This window comes from Actinia tenebrosa, unplaced genomic scaffold, assembly GCF_029948245.1.
Source record: "Actinia tenebrosa isolate PJP-AT-01 unplaced genomic scaffold, QUT_ActTen_1.0 PGA_scaffold2__45_contigs__length_23673736, whole genome shotgun sequence".
Taxonomy (NCBI): domain Eukaryota; kingdom Metazoa; phylum Cnidaria; class Anthozoa; order Actiniaria; family Actiniidae; genus Actinia; species Actinia tenebrosa.
In genome coordinates this window covers 907,214-930,032 of record NW_028292579.1, presented here as the reverse complement: position 1 = coordinate 930,032, position 22,819 = coordinate 907,214, and the positions used below count along the sequence as shown (strand labels likewise).

At 38.7% G+C, this 22,819-nt stretch overlaps 1 protein-coding gene across 1 annotated transcript in view; it reads left to right on the top strand.

Annotated features, from left to right (window-relative positions):
• Positions 1-20,809, top strand: part of LOC116303973 (FACT complex subunit SPT16) — a 28,812-nt gene extending 8,003 nt beyond the window's left edge. The window contains exons 11-37 of the mRNA XM_031713610.2: positions 210-300; positions 727-800; positions 1,515-1,627; positions 3,951-4,016; positions 4,532-4,573; positions 4,697-4,759; positions 5,175-5,249; positions 5,937-5,980; positions 7,005-7,087; positions 7,793-7,863; positions 8,269-8,333; positions 8,521-8,583; positions 9,720-9,855; positions 10,168-10,269; positions 10,983-11,007; positions 11,760-11,833; positions 12,789-12,833; positions 13,308-13,361; positions 13,996-14,067; positions 14,741-14,853; positions 15,850-15,925; positions 16,903-16,959; positions 17,956-18,068; positions 18,679-18,808; positions 19,542-19,662; positions 20,101-20,175; positions 20,454-20,809. Of these exons, the coding sequence (XP_031569470.2) occupies positions 210-300; positions 727-800; positions 1,515-1,627; positions 3,951-4,016; positions 4,532-4,573; positions 4,697-4,759; positions 5,175-5,249; positions 5,937-5,980; positions 7,005-7,087; positions 7,793-7,863; positions 8,269-8,333; positions 8,521-8,583; positions 9,720-9,855; positions 10,168-10,269; positions 10,983-11,007; positions 11,760-11,833; positions 12,789-12,833; positions 13,308-13,361; positions 13,996-14,067; positions 14,741-14,853; positions 15,850-15,925; positions 16,903-16,959; positions 17,956-18,068; positions 18,679-18,808; positions 19,542-19,662; positions 20,101-20,175; positions 20,454-20,557 (2,147 nt within the window). The 3' untranslated portion in view covers positions 20,558-20,809. The remainder of the gene's footprint in view (positions 1-209; positions 301-726; positions 801-1,514; positions 1,628-3,950; positions 4,017-4,531; positions 4,574-4,696; positions 4,760-5,174; positions 5,250-5,936; positions 5,981-7,004; positions 7,088-7,792; positions 7,864-8,268; positions 8,334-8,520; positions 8,584-9,719; positions 9,856-10,167; positions 10,270-10,982; positions 11,008-11,759; positions 11,834-12,788; positions 12,834-13,307; positions 13,362-13,995; positions 14,068-14,740; positions 14,854-15,849; positions 15,926-16,902; positions 16,960-17,955; positions 18,069-18,678; positions 18,809-19,541; positions 19,663-20,100; positions 20,176-20,453) is intronic.
• The last annotated feature ends 2,010 nt before the right edge of the window (positions 20,810-22,819 follow it).

Below are 22,819 nucleotides of genomic sequence, written 5' to 3'. Positions count from 1 at the left end.
ACCATCAAACAACTCTACTCACATGACACCAAGCCCGGGAATCGAACCCAGGTCACATTCGTGAGAGTATGCACATTATCAGTGCACACTACCTGAGCTTCCTGTGAAAAAAATAAAAGACATGAACAAAATATGACTCAAGGAAATTAATGGTACCTGAGCTGGTTCAAATTACAGATGATTAACATGTTCAACGTGTTCTTTTAAAGGTACTAAGTTATGTGATGTTTACAATGCTGCAATGGAACATGTTACGAAGAATAAACCTGAACTGCAAAACAACTTTGTCAAGAATATAGGGTACGTTGTGTTAAAGATAAGCACAATGGTAAACAAAAGCAACAAACAATAACTTGTTAAGTGAGCGACTCTTAGCAGTCTCAGCTAAGCGCTGTTAGACTTGTGCAGGGGCGCAGCCAGGATGTTCCAGGGGGGGGGGGGGTGGGTTTCAAAAATCTGAATCAGGGGGGGGGGCGAATAAAAAACAAAACACAACAAAAATAAACTGCCACCATTTTGTTGCCACAAGGGGGGAGGGGAGGGGGAGATAAAATTACCACAAATATTCTAAGAAAGCAGCCATTTTTTTGTCATGAAGGGAGGGGGGGCGTGATCCCCTCGCTCCCTGCCAACACCCTTGTTGTGGTCAATGGAAGTAAGTCAGGTCTTGAGAGTTATTGTCGTAAAAAAAGACTTATTTTATATGTAACTTGTGTTTGTTTGTAGGGTTGCAATGGGAATAGAGTTTAGAGAAGGATCACTACTGATATCACCCAAAAACACACACATCGCCAAAAAAGGTAGAGTAATACCTAAATGGATCAAATCCATTTGGGTGTAATGTTTACCCATTTCAGACCATGTGTCACTCTTGAGAATAATATTTTTTGTTTGAGTTGTATTCATATTGATGAGTCTTCTCATGCTCAACTGTTAAACAAATAATAATAGTCAAATAATACTCTAGGGAATAACACGAGGATTGAACCCTTGCAAACTCGCAAAATCTGGGTGAAATTTTATATTTAGTGAGTGACAAAATATTTAAGTTTTGCGAGTATGACCACCAGAAATTGAAGGACTGAAAAATTTAGAACCTGCATTGAGTAATGTCTTATTATTCACTGTGTTCGATCGCTAGTGACTTTGAAATTTTTGCTAATGAGAACAAAACTTACTAGCAAGGTTTACAAGAGCGTTTAAAAGTTAATTTTGTGCCCTGAAGGTGTAGACAAATGAATTAGAACAAAACTTACTAGCAAGGTTTTGCAAGTGGGTTTAACAGTAAATTTTGTGCCCTGAAGGTGTAGACAAATGAAAAAAAAAAAAAAAAATTTACTAGCAAGGTTGTACAAGAGCGTTTAAAAGTTAATTTTGTGCCCTGAAGGTGAAGACAAATGAATTAGAACAAAACTTTCTAGCAAGGTTTTGCTTGTGGTTTTGAAAGTTAATTTTGTGCCCTGAAGATCTACTCAAAATAATCAACCAAGATAACTTTGCATGTTATTTTATAGGCATGGTGTTCAATATTAATGCTGGGTTCTCTGGACTGGTTAACAAGAAAGCTGATAATGATGTGAATAAGAACTATGCCTTGTTTATTGGTGATACTGTTCTAGTTAATGAGGTAAGCTAAATTCCATTTATTCTTGTAATATCAGAATGTAGAAAAAAATATTGCTGTAACCTTTTGCGCTTGACCTTTAGACCTGTTTAGACCTATTTAATTTTTTACACGCACAACCATCGTACAAGACTTTAAATGACTTGATGGTGAGAGTGCACACCTCTCATCAATGCGATCTGGGTTCGAGTTCCATTGGGCTTGGTGTCCTATGTGAGTAGAGTTGCTTGTTAGTTCTTTCCGGTGCTTCGAGGGTTTTTTCTCAGGGTTCTCTGGTTTTTCTCCCTCCACAAAATCAACTTCTAAATATCTATTGGAACTACAGTGGATGAAGAGCCACTCTGTTGAAATGCCACAGCTAAACTCTATTTATTTATTTATATTTGTATTATAATTTGAATTATAAATCATAAATATAACATCATATTACTCAAGGTAACAAAATACGAACATGAAAAGAAAAATGGATGTGTGACCCTTCAATATGATTGGGATAACTGTAGGCCAACCTTTTATCAATGTTGAATGAATAAACCTCTTTACCTTGGGTGTAATGTTTTCCTATTTCAGACCATGTGTCATTCCCTAGAGTATCATTTCTTTGTTTAGCTAGGGTGTAATGTTTTCTCATTTCAGACCACGTGTCATTCCCTAGAGTATCACTTCTTTGTTTAGCTATGGTGTAATGTTTTCTTATTTCAGACCACGTGTCATTCCCTAGAGTATCATTTCTTTGTTTAGCTTGGGTGTAATGTTTCCTCATTTCAGACCACGTGTCATTCCCTAGAGTATCATTTCTTTGTTTAGCTTGGGTGTAATGTTTTCTTATTTCAGACCACGTGTCATTCCCTAGAGTATCATTTCTTTGTTTAGCTTGGGTGTAATGTTTTCTTATTTCAGACCACGTGTCATTCCCTAGAGTATCATTTCTTTGTTTAGCTTGGGTGTAATGTTTCCTAATTTCAGACCACGTGTCATTCCCTAGAGTATCATTTCTTTGTTTAGCTTGGGTGTAATGTTTTCCTATTTCAGACCACGTGTCATTCCCTAGAGTATCATTTCTTTGTTTAGCTTGGGTGTAATGTTTTCCTATTTCAGACCACGTGTCATTCCCTAGAGTATCATTTCTTTGTTTAGCTTGGGTGTAATGTTTTCCTCATTTCAGACCACGTGTCATTCCCTAGAGTATCATTTCTTTGTTTAGCTTGGGTGTAATGTTTTCCTATTTCAGACCACGTGTCATTCCCTAGAGTATCATTTCTTTGTTTAGCTTGGGTGTAATGTTTTCCTATTTCAGACCACGTGTCATTCCCTAGAGTATCATTTCTTTGTTTAGCTTGGGTGTAATGTTTTCTCATTTCAGACCACGTGTCATTCCCTAGAGTATCATTTCTTTGTTTAGCTTGGGTGTAATGTTTCCTCATTTCAGACCACGTGTCATTCCCTAGAGTATCATTTCTTTGTTTAGCTTGGGTGTAATGTTTTCTCATTTCAGACCACGCGTCATTCCCTAGAGTATCATTTCTTTGTTTAGCTAGGGTGTAATGTTTTCCCATTTCAGACCACGTGTCATTCCCTAGAGTATTATTTCTTTGTTTAGCGTGGGTGCAATGTTTTCCCATTACGAATCACGTTTCATCAGTGTTCTTACCAGGCCGCACCATTGCGGGATTCGCGCATAAAAATCAGAAATGGCGCACAAATGTCAACTCTTTGCGCAACCAGGGCGCATGAATTATCCAAAGAATACTTCCTGATAGTTTTAAAAGATTTATAGTACTTTTGAAATAATAAAAGTTGCATTATATTGTCAATAAACAAAGTGAAAGTCCACATGAAATGCCACGAATCGAACATAGCCGCCATCTTGTATTTCACTCGCCAAGAGGTTTGGGATTAGTCTGTGTTAACTGACCTTGTATATTGAAGGCTCAAGTATGGCTGCCCAGCAAAATTTTATTGTGTTGTCAATACTATTAAAACTGTCTTACATTAGTGTAGATTTGCAACAGAGTTACTGGCTAAAAACATTATTAATCTTTGTTTTAAGATTTTGGAAATGGCCCATCCAGTTTTCTAAATGGCCCCTAAATTTTGGATTGATGGGCCCTTTGACCCCCTGAAAGAAATTCCTGGTCAGAACACTTTCATTCCCTAGAGTATCATTTCTCTATTTAACGGTTGTGCATGAGAAGACACATGAATATGGTTACAAACAAATGTTATTCTCAAAAGAATGACATGGTCTGAAATGGGAAAACATTAGGCCCAAGCTAAGAATATCTATTGCTTACAGCTAATATGATTGTCTTGACATTATTTTCAGAATTCTCCTGCAACAATTCTCACTCCAGCAAAAAAGAAAATCAACAATATTGGTATTTTTCTGAAGGCAAGTAGTTTTTGCGTTAAATACCTAAATGCCCACCTCACCAAAACACTACCCACTTTCATTACCTCTACACTATTTACACTTACATGGGATTTAAACATATTTCCTTGTCCTGATCACCGGAATTTACTGCCACCCAGTTGGCTCAAATGGTAAGAGCGTTGGTCTGTCTGGCCAGACCAACACTCAGGGTCTTAAAATAACTGAGGAGAAGGTGCTGAGTTTGTAATTACATCTACCAATGGTTAGACCTTTTCATCTTCTTGAATAATGCTACGCACAATAAAAAAATTGCAAGACAACCCCTGTTATGCTGTGCAATTCTCCAGCAACTTGTATTACAATGGCGTTGCAAGAAAAGTTGCTGAGAAAATTACACAGCATAACAGGGCATTAAGAGACATGATTGTAAACTGTGTAACAGCAATATTACCCCCCCTTATTAACAGAAGCTGCCTGGGATATGCAATTTTATAATTGTTACAATGAATTTTATATAAATTTTGTTTTTCTAGGATGAAGATGACGAAGATGATGATAAGCAAGAGAATGGAGAGGTATGATGTTTATTGCGCACACATGTACTTTCTTTTCCCCCGGTTGATTTGCACCAATTGATTCAATACTCATGAGGTGTACTGACTAGAAATTATGTTAATACCTTCAACTATCTCTTTTAGGGTGAGGAAGATCTGTTAATTGCCGGCGAGGGGAAAGGAACAGTTCTTGAGAGCAGAACAAGGGTAAGAGACTTGATAAAGACAATTAACACCCTACTGACAATCCACCAACACTCTACTGACAATCCACCAACACCCTACTGACAACCTACCAACACTCTACTGACCCCTACCAACACCCTACTGACAACCTACCAACACCCTACTGACCACCTACCAACACCCTACTGACAATCCACCAACACCCTACTGACAACCTACCAACACTCTACTGACCCCTACCAACACCCTACTGACAACCTACCAACACCCTACTGACAATCCACCAACACCCTACTGACAACCTACCAACACTCTACTGACCCCTACCAACACCCCTACTGATACACTACCAACACCTTACTGACAACCTACCAACACCCTACTGACAACCTACCAACACCCTACTGATAACCTGATATATACTTATATTTAACAGACTGAGCTTACGGCAGAAGACAAGAGAAGAGCCCATCAACAGAAGCTCAAGGAGCAGTTGCATGAAGAAGCAACGGTGAGTACTATGTTTTGCATTGCAGAATATTGGTCAACTTCTAGTTTATGTATCAGCCTTGTATTTCTTTACTATCTGAAGTTATTCTTTACTGATTGACTCTTTGTCAATCATATCCATGCACCCAACTATCTCTGTCATTCATCCATCTAACCATCCTTCATTCCCATATATCCATCCCATCTGTCTATCTCATCCATCCCATTCAACCATCTTTCTTTCCAAAAAATACATCCCATACACCTATGTCGTCCATCTATACCATCCATCCATCCATCCATCCTCCTTCACTCCTTATCAGCCTTGTATTCCTTTGTTAAGTGAAGTTATTCTTTACTTGTTGGCTTTTCGTTACTCACATTCATCCAGCAGACCCTCCTTCATTCCCATTTATCCATCCATCCATCTTTCAATCCCATCCATCCATCCATCCCATCTGTCTATCTCATCCGTCCCATTCAACCATCTTTCTATCATGCATCCTTCCAAATGTGTATCTCATCCATCTATCTATCCCATGCATTCATGCATCCGTCCTTTGATCCCATCCATCCATCCATCCATCTTTCAATCCCATACATCCATCCATCCTCCTTCACCCATCTGTCCCTTTTCTTCCCTCTGTCCAAACCCTTACCCACTTGCTGTTTATTCATTCATTTGTTTATTTTTTTGCTTTCTTTTTAGCGGCGTCTTCTTGAGGCTAAAGGAGAAACAGAAAAACCAACAAAGTAAGGACACCATGTCTAATTTAATTTAATTTGTTTGCTACAAATATACAATGATTACAAGGTTAAAGAGTACAAACGAATAAAACACAGAGATGGAAAGAGACTAAAATGCGAAATTCAGCAACTTTTGTTGAAGAGAACCTTCATAAAATGAACTTCTTACTTGTACCTTGTTTGGGTTCAATACAACAATAGCATCTCAATCAGAATTGTCCCAAGGTTGTCCCCTTAAAAAATGTGCCGACACGAATGAAAATCGTCTGCGCATGCTCTGTATCCGTATGCAATTTAGTCAAAACATGTGAATTTGACTTTCAAACATGCCTAGTAAATTGGACTTCACAAAATGCCAAAACTTAGTGTCCATGCTTGAAACGTAAGGCAAATTCTTTTATATTGTGTTTTTTAATACAGTATCTTGGTCTGACAAAAGTATGCTCTCAAACTTTTTTGTATACATGGAGAAAACTAACATTTATTTTCTCACTCAAACTCTTCAAAATTCTAAGAAAATGTGCTGAAGTGCATGCAATCGTGTTTCTCCAGTGTCAAAGGTACTGCTGTGTTACTGCGTCTTACTTGATGTCATTTCCTGTCTCATGCGGAATGCTCAGCTGAATCGCCAGTTTTCAATAGAATTCTTTCTGGTTGACAGCACAAGGTGGTTACAATTCGACCATCGTACACCTGCACCATGGTTAGACCTTCAAGTCTTCTCGGACAAGGAATTAAAACCATAGACCTGTATATCTTCACTATATAACCCTGTACTGTATAAGGCAGACGTAAAAGACCCACTGAAGATGCTGGGGACGAACATCTTCGGTGCCTGTGCTAAACTCTACAGGGCCCACTGTAATTGGCAAGCTGTTGTGGTGCCCCTGCCCTCATGGGGAAAGAGCTAATAAAAAAAATTAATTTATTAATCATCTAGAGCAGATAATGAGATTCAAAGACTTTTATCAGCTGATTAAAAACCCAGTAATTCAGAACAAACATCTTGATTTATCATTATTTTTTCTAGAATAAAACCATCAAATGTTGCTTACAAAAACCCCAACTTGTTGCCAAAAGAGAACAATATCAGAGACCTGCACTTGTATGTAGGTAAGTAAACACTCCAGTTTTGAGTTCTCTGTTGCTCAGGGTTAGCCTTGGTTTTGTAAAGGCCGGTTTAGAGGGTACGATTTTCACCTACAACTATTGTGTACAACATGCTCGCGCCATCCTACAACTCGAGTGGTAGCATGTAAATCAAGCCTACAACTCGCCTACGACAGACGCGAGCATGTTGTATATGATAGTAACTGTTGTAGGTGAAAAATCGTACCGTTTAAACTGGTCTTAAAGAATATTCATGTGTTCCAGTGAAGGTCCGTGGAATCTTAAAGTTTGTATTGTTGAAGTTGAGCAATCTTTACAATACCGTTGGTATCTTAAGACACTGATTCAAGGCTTACTCTGAGTAAATGAGTCTGCAATCAAGCAACATAGTTGTAATTTGGAAATGGTCTATCTGGTTTCTCCAACCAGGGCTGGTGTGTTAGCTTTCCATGACTGTCATGGCTGACATCACTTGATGGTGCAAAGCCTCCATTTGATATTTTTGGTTGTTGGTTCTCTCATACATTAATGTTGTTGTTATCATTATTGTTATTATTATTATCATTATGACTATTATTTATTTTACCACTTTTTTCTCCCTGCATTTTCTCTGAAATCCAACGAACAGCACATCAAGGGAGATTACACTATTGTCATTATTTATTTATTTCATCACTAACATTATTGTTATCATTATTTCCATCATAGATAAGAAACATGAAGCTGTAATACTGCCATTGTTTGGTATCGCGACACCCTTCCACATTTCAACTATTAAGGTACATAAACACTTGCGTTGTTTAAAAATATAAAGAAATAAGCACCTCTAAAGATTTACAGAATAATACAAGGCCATGCAGAGATGTTGGATTTATCTTTGAGTGTTCAATCAATTAACTTTATTTGTCCACAGTAAAGGGCTCAGTAAACTGATTTTCAGATATGCCATGCTAAATCGATATCTCCTGGGTGAGCCCAGCGAATGAGTGAGATATTGAATTTGAACTTGAGAAGATAAAATTTCATGTCTGCAAGCGTCCATGCATCGTTCTCTTTCTGTCATAACCGGAAGTGTGTTTCACTTTGGGGTTTTGCACCTTCATACCCTGTGGATGATTAAACTTTGCTTTTGCCATCATTAATTTTGCAAATCTTAAACAAATCTTTTTGAATATTTATTTCAGAACATCAGCTCAAGTGACGAGGGAGGCTACACTTATCTACGTATCAATTTGTACTGCCCTGGAAGGTATTGTTTAGCTCTTTGCTCCTTGATCTTATTAGTGCATAAGCACAATTCCAAATGGGCGTGAATACTGTCATGATCTTTCTAGTATGTGATAGAAAGTTGGAACATATGTTCTAGCATCATACAAAGTCTTATTTTAGCTGACGGTCCATCTCTAAAGTCATGTTTGTTTTAACTTTTTTTGCAGTTCTGTTGGGCGTCTGGAAGGGAATCTTTTCTCTCAACCTGAAGCAACGTTCTTAAAAGAAATGTAAGTCAAGGACTATTATTTGTTTCTGTTGCTGTTTCTGTTAAATAATTGTTATTGCTCCTGTTGTAACTGCTGCTGTTGCTGCTGCTGTTGCTTATGCTGCTGTTGCTTATGCTGCTGTTGTTGATGTTGTTGCTGTTATTATTGCTGTTGCTGCTCCTGTTGTTGCTGTTGTCATTGTTGCTGTTGTCATTGTTGCTGTTGCTGCTGTAGTTGTTGATGTCACTGTTGCTGCTGCTTTCTTTTGTTTATACTGTTGTTGCTGTTTTTGTTGCTGTTGGTGTTGTTACTGGTGCTTTTAATGTTCAAAACCTCAAGGATCTCCAGTTAATAGGTTTGGTTCTTGTCTTCTCTCTTCTTCACATCCTGTAAGCTGCCAAAATCCAGAACCTTTTTCATAACCAGCACTGTCTGTCACTGTGGGGTCTGTAGAAATGTGTTTCTTTGCTCATAAACATTTCAAAAAGCCTTTGCACAACTATTACTTTCCATTATTGTTTATAATATGTATATGTTGAGACAGACCATCCAGTTATTTAATTTAATTAGGGTACCAGGAACATCCACCCTGGAGTCCTTAATAAAAATACCCCTCACCCATAACTCAATATGCACCACTCTCCAAGATACATCACTCGAATCATCTAAAAATATCTTACCATTCAACTATGAAAGGGGCACTTGGATGAAAATGCCCCGATTTTTGAAAGTCCAAATAATTGAAGTATTTGAGGATAATATGACCCAATTATAATTATGGAAAACTGATTAGCGAAAATTTTAGCCTGGGAGCCACTTGCTTTTGAGATATCTTAGGTTAAGAGAGAAAAGAACAATAGGGTTGAGTAAATGACTTCATTTACTCACAATTTAGATGCTGAATAAAATCAATAATTTTTTTCCCGCCACTTTTGACTGTGAAGGAAACATGTTGCTTGGCTACTATCTGGGCCATATAGATAAGTTTAAACAAGTTTCAAATCATTTCCAATTTTTATTGATTTTCATCCAAGTGCCCCTTTAACTTCATGTAGAATCAGTACTAAAAATATTGAGTTAGAGGTAAGGGACACTTTAATGGTACCACAAACCCTTGATTCCATATTAATGTCATGGATCTTTCTTTCCCTCGATAGGACATTTCGCAGCTCAAATACCAAAGCTCCTGGTTCAGCCCACCCCCCAGCGCAGAATCTAAACATGGCTTTTAGGCATATCAAAGAAGTACAGAAAAAGTTCAAGACCAGAGAAGCTGAAGAGAGAGAAAAACAGGTATGGAATCAATCATTATTCTTATCTAAGAATCAAGGGTGGTGTTGCAGTAAAGCCCTCGCCTCTCCGCTCTGGGGTCTTGGGTTAGATTCCTGGACTCAGCATCACATGAGAGTAGAGTTTATAAGGTCTGTACCTTAATTTGAGGGGTTTCTCTGGGTTCTCTTGCAATCAAGGTTAGGGTAGTGGTAGTGCACTCGCTTCTTACCTCTGGGGTTAAGAGAGCAATCCCTTTTTATTTCAAAATATGAGTGATTTCCTGTGGTCACAGGTTTCAAGTTTGAATATTTTTCTGCTGTTTGTGTTTTACAGGGTGTAATACAGCAAGGTACTTTGATTCTCAACAATACCAAAGGCAACCCAAAACTCAAGGATTTGTACATACGACCCAGCCTAACACAGAGAAGAACACCTGTGAGTATTACTCTACCGTTTTTAGTCTTATTCCATCCTCATTTTAAAGTGCCTATGACACCTAACTCTAAATTTCCAGCATTGATTCTAAATGAAGCGGAAAGTTGAATAGGTGGAGCTGAGATTCAAGGGAAACAAAACTTAAGTGGTTTCAAGAGGGATCAGTCATTAAGTGATTTGTCATATAGCACAACAAAGACATAGTTTTGCTTGTTAAGGCTAACTTCTTGTACAGACCACTGGCTTTTTATTCTTGCAAAAATATCCTGATATAAGATACACTCAAGCAGTTTCTTTCAGTTTTTTTTTCGAAATTTCAACAAACTCTTGTTTATTTATCAGAATATTTTTCTTTGCAGAAGGCTTTGAATGTGGAGATTGGAATTTTTGTTTCCAATTTCATGTCTTTTGAATCTTTTCTTCCAGTATGCCAGCAATTTCTTTTAGGGACAAATCAGCAAAGCCAGACACTGCATTACAGCAAACATTACAGCTATATATCAATGCCTACTATGAGATCACTGACAGCACAGTAACTTACTGTGCAGTCTGTCAGTTTCCATTAGACCCACAGCCCGAATGGTCCACAAGTCAATATCTTATGAGGCTGAAGGCTGAATGTGCTATTCACATGTAGACCATGAGTTCTATTGGTTGTTAACCATTTAATGACCATTGAAATTATTGACTGAGCAAATGTTTCGTTTTTTTAGGGAATCCTTGAAGCACACAACAATGGTAAGATATTTAAAAGAACTGCACACAATTTTGTAGATAGTAATTTTGCTTCATAGAAAATATTGGAAATAAGATTTTCTCTCAGCTGGAGTATACAGCCATTTCAAAAAAAGGTTAAAGGAACAAACAGTAATAAACAATAGGAGAAAGGTCATTTCAGGGTTTAAAATAATGGCCAATCAATCAGTCAGAGGTCATGATAAAAGGCCAAATTAACTTGAGCTCAGTCATGCCTCATTTCTGGCTAAACAATACTGGTCAAAATTACTGGCAAGACAAAGATTTGACCGGTAATGATAAAAGGGTAAATTTTACACGGTGAAAAGATGAAAAAACTGACGTTTCAGATGCTAGTCCCAGTTCTTGCCGAACATTGTCCCATGTCCCACTGTTATTTTAACCCTGCATTCCAAGATCCACCTTGATTATTTGTGTTTCAACGCATGACAACATTTCCTTTTGGTCATGAAATGACCGTTTCACCTTTCTTAAATAGCTGTATAGAGGAATAGTAATAATGTTTTACCAAACAACATTTTTTTAAAGAAAGGTAAACTATTAAAAATGCAGGGGCAGATCTAGGGAAGAGCTATGCACTCGTGGTATTGAGCCACTTTCATCCAATGCATGTGGTATTTTTCATTAATTCTTCTTGAACGGTGGCATTTCCTATACATATTGCATCTCAAAACCCAATTTGAAAATTAATGTGTTCCTAATCTTAATCACTAATCATGATATTTGTGTAACAGGTTTCAGGTTTTCAACATTTCATGGTGATAATGTGGACATACTTTATGGCAATGTTAAGCATTCTTACTTCCAGGTAAACAAAGAAAGAAATTATTTTCAAAAGACAAGACCATGAGATTTGGGTCACAGATTTGTTACCTACTAACCTGGGGGGGAGGGATACTCCCCTATATTTGCTATACAGGTATGTGCTGCCAAACAGGGTATGGTTTTCAACGATTCTACTCTGGAACAGGGTATATAAAATTGTGCTCGCTCTGGGACAGGGTATATGAAATCACGCTCTCTCCTCTCTGGAAGAGGGTATTTATTTTTGCAATACCGGAACGGGATATGATTTTCAGTGATCTTGCTCTGGAACAGGGTCAGGGTTCAGTGGGCTCAGGGGCACATGCCTACCCTAAACAGGCAAGAGTAGTTCCCTCCTGGGCCTACTGGCTATTAAGTGTTACCCTTAAGAAACAAATGTAACATTTATTGTTTAATTCATTAGTTCATCCATCCATCCATTCCATCCATCCATCCCATCCATCCATCCCATCCATCCATCCCATCCCATCCATTCAATCCATCCCATCCATCCCTTCAATCCATCCCATCAATCCATCCCATCCATCCCATCCATCCATCCCATCCATCCATTCCATCCATCCATCCCATTCAATCCATCCTTTCCATCCCTTCAATCCATCCCATCTATCCATCCCATCCATCCATCCTATTCATCCCTTCAATCCATCCCATCCATTCCATCCATCCATTCAATCCATCCCATCCATCCATCCCATCCCTTCCATCCATCCCATCCATCCATTCCATCCATCCATTCCATCCATCCATTCCATCCATCCATCCATTCAATCCATCCATTCAATCCATCCCTTCAATCCATCCCATCCATCCATCCCATCCATCCATCCCATTCATCCATCTCATCCATCCTTTCATTTTATATGCATTTTCACCCAAAACATATAGAGGGTGCAATGTTGGTTCCAAGGTCTAAGTCATGTGTTCTTTCTCTCTAGCCTTGTGATGGAGAGATGATTATTCTAATACACTTTCATCTCAAGGTCAGTTACATCCTCGTATCAAATAAAATACCTTACTCCTGTTTTCAAGTTGCGTGAGTCACTTCACAGTTCTCATTAATTCTTGTACACTAATTTCCTATGTGCATATCTATAATAAATAAATAATAATAATATTTTATTTGTTAGAGCAGGCTGATTATTCTGGCAGCTTTCGCAGATACGGGCGTGCTTTCACTCACACTCTACCACACACTGCCACTACATTTACTACTTTATGCACACAACTTTTGGTTCACATGTTGATTTTTACTGAGGGAGGAAAATTGGAGAACCTGGAGAAAAACCCAGGGCAGTGGAAAGGGAGAGACCGGAACATCAAACAAACTCTATTCACATGTGATGTCCGCAGGACTCAAACAAGCAACAGTGGTGAAAGATGATTCATTGGCAGCGTGCTTCATCAATTGTCTTAAAATATTCTGCTAACAGTCTTTAATGTTGTTTATGTTGCAGCACCCGATCATTATAGGAAAGAAGAAATACAGAGATATTCAATTCTATACAGAGGTATGTGATGTGTAGCAAAACTTTATTATCAGAAGTGGTTTTCATAAAGTCATGAAACACAGTTTACTTGTTAGAGTGTTGATCTTAATACAGTGTTCGTGCTACTCCTTAAACTCCTTGAAAACTCCTTGAATTTAATTCACGTTTTCAAGCGCACTTGAAAAGCTCTTGAATTTTATGATCTTAGTGAAACTCCTTGAATTTTTACTTTGATCATTACTTGCATGGTTCTGAAATAGATCTAGTCAGAAAGATTGGAAAATCTGAATTAGTCAGCCATATACAACTACCATGTAAAACCTTGGCATAGTTAGCTGAACATACTCCTTGAAAATTCATTTTTGGGTCCTTGTATACTCCTTGAATTTTAAGTGGTTACCTCAGCACAAACCCCGTGCTACTCCTTAAATTCCTTGAAAACTCCTTGAATTTTTGCTTTGATCATTACTTGCATGGTTCTGAAATAGATCTAGTCAGAGAGATTGGAAAATCTGAAAATTGGCCATATGCAACCACTGTAAAACCTTGGCATAGTTAGCTGAATATATTCCTTGAAAATTTATTGAATTTCAAGTGGTTACCTCAGCACGAACCCTGTTAATAACCTTATTTTTTGTTTAACCTTTGTGTCTAGGTTGGAGAGATAACCACTGATCTTGGGAAACATCAACACATGCATGACAGAGATGACTTACAGGCTGAACAGGTAATCCAACATTACTGAGTAACAGTATTCCCTATATCAACAAGGAATTATATTTTTTTTGCAAGAAGGTTGTCATATGTCAGATTTGGGACTAGGGTTGTCCTGACCTGCAGCCAAAAAAGCTTCTTTCAAATACTGGAACTGAAAAAAAAAAAAAGAAAAAAATGCCTTCATGCTATATACCCCCATGGTAATTATTCTGTCAGGCAAAACCTCTTACAACATGTCGTCTGTTACCTGTCGCACTATTACTGTCCTTTTCACTGATTGAATTCACTTTTCACTCGTAATTTCTGACCCTGGCAGTATATTCTTGTAAGTTTTGCTTCTAGTTTTGCAATCTTTTTTTTGCAATATCTTTTCAAATCTAGAGTGAGCATATTTTGTCATAGTCCACATCCCAACAAAAGAGTCTGGTCAGAGTCATCAGTCAAAACTACAAATTTATCAGAGAAATGTTCAATGTGCAGCGCTAATTTGCAGGCTTATATCAGGGCTTAAAATGAAAGCCAATCATCAGACAATACTGTGCCAGATTTGGGACTTGTCTGGTCAAATCTTATAATATAATTTAAAAGATTACCACACAATGTGTGGTCAGGGTAGTCAATGCATGCCACAGAAATCACTTTGACTAAATCTGGATGCTCTTTTTTTACCGTTTGATTGACAGGCAGAGAGAGAAATGAGGCAGCGTCTAAAAGCTGTCTTCAAGAATTTCATCGATAAAGTTGAAGGTTTAACTCATGGACAAGTAGAGTTTGATGTACCGTTCAGAGAACTGGGGTATGTGATCTGTACTCTCTCTATGTTAAGGGAATCAAGGGTGTTGTGATGGTAGTGTGCTAGCATCACACCTCTTGGGTCTCAGGTTTGGTATTAGACTATGTATCATATCTCAGTAGAGTGTGTTGGGTCTTGGGTTTGGTATTAGACTATGTATCATATCTCAGTAGAGTGTGTTGGGTCTCGGGTTTGGTATTAGACTAACATTAGCTGTACCCTGATTTAAATCAGCCCAGAGGTTGTTTTATGGTTCATTCTGTGAGTTAGCCAAGCCCTGACTTAGATCAGCCCTGAGGTTGTTTCAGGGTTCTATCTGTGAGTTAGCCATGCCCTGACTTAGATCAGCCAAGAGGTTGTTTCAGCGTTACTTTTGTGAGTTAGCCATGCCCTGACTTAGATCGGCCCAGAGGCTGTTTCAGGATTCTATCTGTAAGTTAGGCGTGCCCTGACTTAGATCAGCCCAGAGGTTGTTTCAGGGTTTGATCTGTGAGTTAGCCATGCCCTGACTTAGATCAGACCAGAGGTTGTTTCAGGGTTTGATCTGTGAGTTAGCAATGCCCTGACTTAGATCAGCCCAGAGGTTGTTTCAGGGTTCTATCTGTGAGTTAGCCATGCCCTGACTTAGATCAGCCCAGAGGTTGTTTCAGGGTTCAATCTGTGAGTTAGCAATGCCCTGACTTAGATCAGCCCAGAGGTTGTTTCAGGGTTCTATCTGTGAGTTAGCCATGCCCTGACTTAGATCAGCCCAGAGGTTGTTTCAGGGTTCATTCTGTGAGTTAGCCGTGCCCTGACTTAGATCAGCCCAGAGGTTGTTTCAGGATTCTATATGTAAGTTAGGCGTGCCCTGACTTAGATCAGCCCAGAGGCTGTTTCAGGATTCTATCTGTAAGTTAGGCGTGCCTGACTTAGATCAGCCTAGATATTATTTTAGAGCAATGAAAGGTTATTATAGCAAAAAACAGTGTCTAATAAATTTTTTTTTCCTATTCTTTTCAGTTTTTCTGGTGTCCCATTTCGCAGTACTGTGTTGCTACAGCCAACAACTCATTGTTTGGTTAATCTCACAGAACAGGTTAGTAATCTAATGTGTAGGTATCTAATGTGTAGGTATCTATTGGCATTTTATTATAAGCAAAATAGTGGGGTATTGCAAATAGTACATTCTGATTGGCTAATCTACTAGTTTATTTCGCATTAGACTATTCATTTACACACAAAGTTATGGAACTCAAAAGGATTCCAGATTATGATAAAATTTTTTAAGTGATATATACACCATCTTAAAAAACGTTGTCTCTCTGACCATGAATTACCAAAAATTGCATTTTTTAGTGAAAGGTCATGCTACATATTCCAAACTAAAGTGAACTACGTATCTTGTTCAACTTTGAATATATTACATTTTGCACCGTGTTATTGGGTCTCAGATTTCAGATCTCAGACCGAGAAGGTTTTTTTGAAATACATTGTAGGTGCATACAAATATAAAATGAAGAAATGTGTGGTTGCTGAAGTAGTTAAACTTTCAAGCCAACAAACACCCTCAGAATTGCTTACTAACAACTTTTTTGAGCTTACTGGGTGGCAAACAAGCAGTTGACTGAGGGGCAACTCAAGGGCAGATCCAGGAGGGGGGCAAAGGGGGGCTGAAGCCCCTCTTCAGCAGAAAAAAAACGATGCTTTTTTATATTGTTTTCCATTGTGTTGATGGAAGAAACTCAATTAGCCCCCCCTAAACTCAATAAGCCCCCCTCCCCCCCCCCCCAATTTTTTGGCTGGAACCGCCCTTGCAACTAACGGATGTTAAGTAAAAGCATGTCAAAATAAGTTCTCAAACTATTGTATTTGACTATTTCTACGACATGAAACCAGAAAACAAGAGATCAAAACAACCTCCAAGATTCTAGAAGCCATAAAAAACACAGCTATTACCGGAAGTGACGTCTATTGATTGCAACCTACTCTTTATAAGTAATAAAATGTTTGTTTAGGAAACACCATCCAAGGGTTTGTAATCACTTGTAGTAATCACTTGTAATCTTTTTTCAGCCTGTATTTATCATTACCCTGGATGAAGTGGAACTTGTTCATTTTGAACGTGTTCAGGTAGGTTAATGGATCAACAACAGCTAGTATTGAGGGAGATTTGCAGTGCTTCTCAATCACTTGCGTAGGATTGTACAACCTGCGTCATGACAAAATAGGGTTTAGATGGACTTCACAGTTCGATGAACGTTGGACAACACAGTTTCCATGCCTTTCAAGTGTCATGGAAACACCTTGATTGACTGTCACCAAAACCTACTTTGTTGTGATGGCAAATCATATAATTTTGACTGTTTGATTTTTGATGTGATTGGAAAGCACTGCGGATGCAGAAGTCTTGAATGCTAATGCTGGGGCAGGGGGTGGGGGTGGGGGAATAAGGCTATTAGTTTCCAGGGGAAAGAAATATTTCCAGTGACTTAAGGAGGTAACCCATACTTCATGCTGTAATATTGGGATGAATGGTACTGATAAGCTCGTGTTGGAATATCTCTCAATCTCAATCTGGATGAAAATTAAACTTACTAATAAATCACAACAGACCTCTTTACTTTGGACCTAAAGTTTTTCCATTTCAGACCAGGTGTAATTCCCTTGAGAACCATTTCTTTGTTTAATGGTTGCACATGAGAAGACATGAATATGGATACAACTCAAACAAAGAATCTTGTTCTGAAGAGAATGACACATGGTCTGAAATGAGAAAATTCTATACCTAAGCTGAGAAAAGTTTGTTGGAAATGGAATTCGTTTCAAGCCACAATAGACCGTTTTCTCAAGGTTGCGTGCGCATCCAATTTGCGGGCCACAAAACTGAAAAACGGCAATTCAGTAAAATTGAGAAGCCAGTTTTATATTTAAAGATGAGAATTCATTTGATAAATTTTTATTGAAAAATCTAATAGAAATGTATGATGATTCTCTTTATAAAGCTCCTGTTCTAGAATCATGGCCCGTCCAGTTCCTTAAATTTGGATGTGCACGCAACCTTGAGAAGACGGTCTATACCCAAGTTATTGCTATACATATTGAAATGTTCTTTTACTCTTCCTGCAGTTTCATTTGAAGAATTTCGACATGGTATTCATCTTCAAGGATTACAAGAGGAAAGTAGAACACATCAATGCTATCCCTATGACGTCACTTGATTCTGTCAAGGAATGGTTAAAGTATGTACTAGGAAATTAGAAGAAAAGTTTTGTTAGGATGTTTTCTAGGGTATTGAACACCATCCATGCATGCATCCATCCCTCTTTCCCTCCTTCTATCCATTCAACCTTTCATTCATTCATTCATTCATTCATTTGTGGACTTATCTATCCATTTTTGCTCTACCTCACCTCACACTATCCATCCATCCCCCCACCCTTCACCATTTCATCCATTCACCTCATCACAACCAATCCATGCATTCACTCATCCATCCATCCATCCATCCATCCATCCATCCATCCATCCATCCATCCATCCATCCATCCATCCATCCACCCATCCATCCGTCCATCCATCCGTCCATCCATCCGCCCATCCATCCGCCCATCCATCTGCCCATCCATCCATCCATCCATCCATCCATCATCCATCCATCCATCCATCATCCATCCATCCATTAATCCATCCATCCATCCATTAATCCATCCATCCATCCATCATCCATCCATCCATTAATCCATCCATCCATTAATCCATCCATCCATCCATCCATCCATCCATCCATCCATCCATCCACCCATTCCGAAACCTGTTTCTCCAATATATTTATTTCTTGATACTTTGCAGTTCTTGTGACATCAAGTACACCGAAGGTATCCAGAGCTTAAACTGGGTTAAAATCATGAAGACAATCAACGATAATACTGAGGAGTTCCTGGAAAATGGTGGCTGGAGCTTCCTGGACCCTGACAGTGAGGTAAGCCATCATAATAGTTTAATCTAGGCCACACACTCTCACATTTTTCTACTACCAAGACAACTTGGTAAAAAATAAGCAATAAGCGTGCCAGAAATTTGTAAGTTATTGTAGAATTGCTTGCCGCCCTGTGCATCCACGCATTCTTAGCCTTACTTACAAGATGACGCCTACTAGAGTGGATGCAATTAAACCGTGAAATAAAATCAAACTAAATACTAACTAATAATATCTATTTAGTGACTAATAGTTGCTATCACTCAACCAGAACATTCATCATACAAAAGACACAAATGGTCTCTTGTGTATTTGTCTTTGTATGATGAATGTTCTGGTTGAGTGATAGCAACTATTAGTCACTAAATAGATATTATTAGTTAGTATTTAGTTTGATTTTATTTCACGGTTTAATTGCATCCGCTCTACCTTGAATCCTTCTATTAGCCATATCTCGGTTGAGGAAAAAACTGGATAAAAGTTGGGATTACAATGCATCGGATCTATATTAGAGGACATATTTCTAAGATGGCGGCTATTTTGTTCCCTAAAACAGCCCACAATCCACTGCAATGGCAACTCCACCCAGTTTTTCTTCGACCTCGGAATGGCTAATTGACCTCACATAAATTTGCAAAAAAAATTCCACAATGGAAAATAGCAGAACATCTTGTCATTCTTCTAGAGATTGATCTCTCAGTTGCCCATCAGAATAAACTAATTTCCAAACTTTCAGAGCGATGGAGGAGGCAGTGAAGATGAGGAAGAAAGTGAATACGCACCATCAGAATCTGTGGACGAAGCATCGGAAGAAGAGAGCTTTTCGTCAGAAACTGAGACATCAGAAGACGCTTCAGGTATGTGATTCTTAGTACTGCTGAGACTTAAGGTTCAAAGGACGTCAACTAGAAAATTGCGCAACTTAGATTTTGACTATGGAAGATATTGGCTACTATAAGGGGCGAGGTCAAAACAATCGTCCAAAATAGGTACCGGGTAACACCACCCCTTCCCCCTAAATCGGGTACCGTGAGATGACAGTTGTTTTGCCCTCATCCCTAATGAAGCGTGCGTCTGGGTGAGCCGTATACTGAGTGCTGGCCATTTCCAAACCAACTATAGACACAGTAGAACATCTATTTAGCAACCAGTTATCAAAGTACCAATGATGGATCTGGCGCGAAAATTACTCAGTACCCCTTCATTAAGCGACCACCTGACGATTCTCCGAGAGTGGTCACATAATAGAGGTTAAATTGAGTGTACTAATATAGATTGTCTTTTCATTTTAAAAGATTTTGAAGAAGAATTGGGAAGCGAAGAGGAAAGTGGAAAAGATTGGTCAGAATTAGAGGAAGAAGCCTTAGAAGGTAATTATCAATCCCACTTGGTTATGGCTTATGTTAAGCGATAAAACTTCACTTAAGGCCGACTGATCAAATTGAGCTGATCCTCGCAGTATATCAAGCAACTTATACAGCTGCGAATTGAAAGACTCAGAAAAAATTGAACGGGATTTGAAACCGTGCCCTGGCGATTCCGGCGCTATGCTCTAACCACTAAGCTCCCAAGTAGGACTTGATTATTATCAAGTTGTACCCAATTCCCTTGTTTGTAATAACGCTGTTGATACTTGATCTTCTCACAGCTGACCGAGAGAAAGTTGGTTACCCAGACAACGCGCCGAAACAAAAGAAGCGAAAGAAAACCTCGCATAGTAGCCCTGCAAACAAGAAACGAAGGCGTCGCTAAAACAACCAACCAAACAGCGCACATCTTGTATAGTACAATGGTTTTAAGAGCTCCTCTCCTTACTGCATGTCCCATCTTGCCTTTGATCAGACAGCCATGTCCATGGTCTTGTAACAGTGTGCCCTACATTGAGGCGGTACGCGCATGAGATATCTAGACACCCTTAACTTTCATTACTAGAAAGATGTCAGTCACTGTACAGATCTAGAAGATATATGCATTAACACCAATAAATATGGGACAGTTTCGTCATTGGCTTTGAGGGATTCGGTCCTTTGTGCTATGAGTATGTTGAGTAGAGAAAATCGATTCTATTAGAAAAGATTAAGCGGTCGCTATAGAAACAAGAATATTTTCCCACTTTGTCTATGTTGAACCTACCTCTCCACAAGCCATTACCCATGCTCCACGGACAGTTTACCACAGGGTGACCGTAAGTCTTCCGTAGCAAAGCAAGTACAATACATCGGCTCTACTTCGCGTACTCTCTGCTACAAGCCAGTAAAGATCCACAAGGTATAGCAAGCTGTACCTCGTCCCCAGGCTTCTCTTCGCTGTTTGGCATGACGTGAGGTGACTATAAAGCAGTCCGCCATTTTGGATTTGGGAGAGCTGACAAGTAGCCTGGGGACGAGAATAAGCAAACTGTTTCATTACATTTACGGATAATAAACTTGATGTCTTTCGGATAAGGAAATGCACGGTATTGTGGTAGTCAATCTGCGTTTAGTTATAAACACGTCTTGTGTAAGAAATTCGAAACATCCAAAAATGGCCTGGTGCGCAAGCGTGTCCGACACTAGCAAAACCAACATGTGCACATGCGCAGAAATAAATACAAAAGTCGAAGGAAACCTGCCCTGTCCTGTTCCACACACAAGCAATATAAAACGTTTCAGTCAAGTCTGCCTCTAAGCAGCGCGCCCATTGAAAACATTTCCACTGAATTTTGTTTTGTTATGATTTACGAGTCTGATTAATTTTGGCGCCACTTCCGCTTACACCTGGAGCGTTCATGGTCAGTTACGCATGTACAGTTTGATCCCAGACAGTAAGGGTACCTTGTAGACACAATGACGTCACAAGACAAGTCTGCATTAAGCTTCGCATACATACTAATTAGTATATCGATGGGGACAGTGCTGTTATGTCTAATAACGATTTAAGGCGCGATAACACGGAGCAATTTTCTCTGCAACTTGTCTAGTAACGGTGTTGCGACACAAGTTGCATGGAGCATTGCAGCGTCTAACCTACAGCGCAGTTTAAAAAAATGTTGCAAGACAAGTTGCAGCTATTGTGAAAACGTAGAATTGGTTTCTACTTTTGGCAACGATTGCGTCTCCGTTGCACCGTATAGACAGACACTCATTGCAACTTCTTTGCGGGACAAAGTGCAGAGACTGATTGCTCCGCATAATCGCGCCTTTAAGCTTGATACGTGGTCGGTAGATTGAATCGCATTTGACTACTCATTTCCTTTACTCTTTAACCTGTTATTGGCACTTTGATTTTATCTTCAAAAACGGTTTCATCTTAAACAACGAAAATCCATTGCATTGTCGTGTAATGAATTCCGTGTTGTGGTTACCACAAATATTGAAACGATTCGCATCATGATATCGATCGTGTCTGGTCTCGTTCCCCTGTACTGAAGTCAAACAGCTTGAACTTTTATATCCATTAGATATAAAGTACGTGATCGAAGTAGAGTGCAAACAATCCGTGAAGCACTAATTACTAAATAGTACAAAATAGTGCTAATTAAACAATAGAAAACAATGGAATTTACATGAAATTGTACTATTTAGTATTACTAAAGTTTCACGGTTATATTGTTTGCACTCTAGGCCATATATCCGTAAAAAACTTTGTAAGAAATTAAGAGGGGATGTCAGCAAAAATCGAACAATTTTGAAATTTTGTGGCAACGGTCGAAAAATCGATTTCGCTCATATTCTAACCTTAGGTAGGCCTTATTCTAACTAGAACCACTATGTAGTTTGTTTTTAAAAATATCGCTTATTTTACGAGAAAAACGAGAAAATTGATTTTTGCGGATTTCAGCCTTTTGACGGCGGAAAGAAATCGACTACTTCAGAGCCTTCGCGTCGCAAAGAAAAGTAATTCAGACATATAAAACCATTATAATCTTATCAATTGGTATCTAAACTTGTATTAGGAAAATGTTCAGCTATCTCAGTTTCCTTTTTCAAGACGAAAAAAAATTTTTTTTGACCCATACATTTTACAATACCAAGA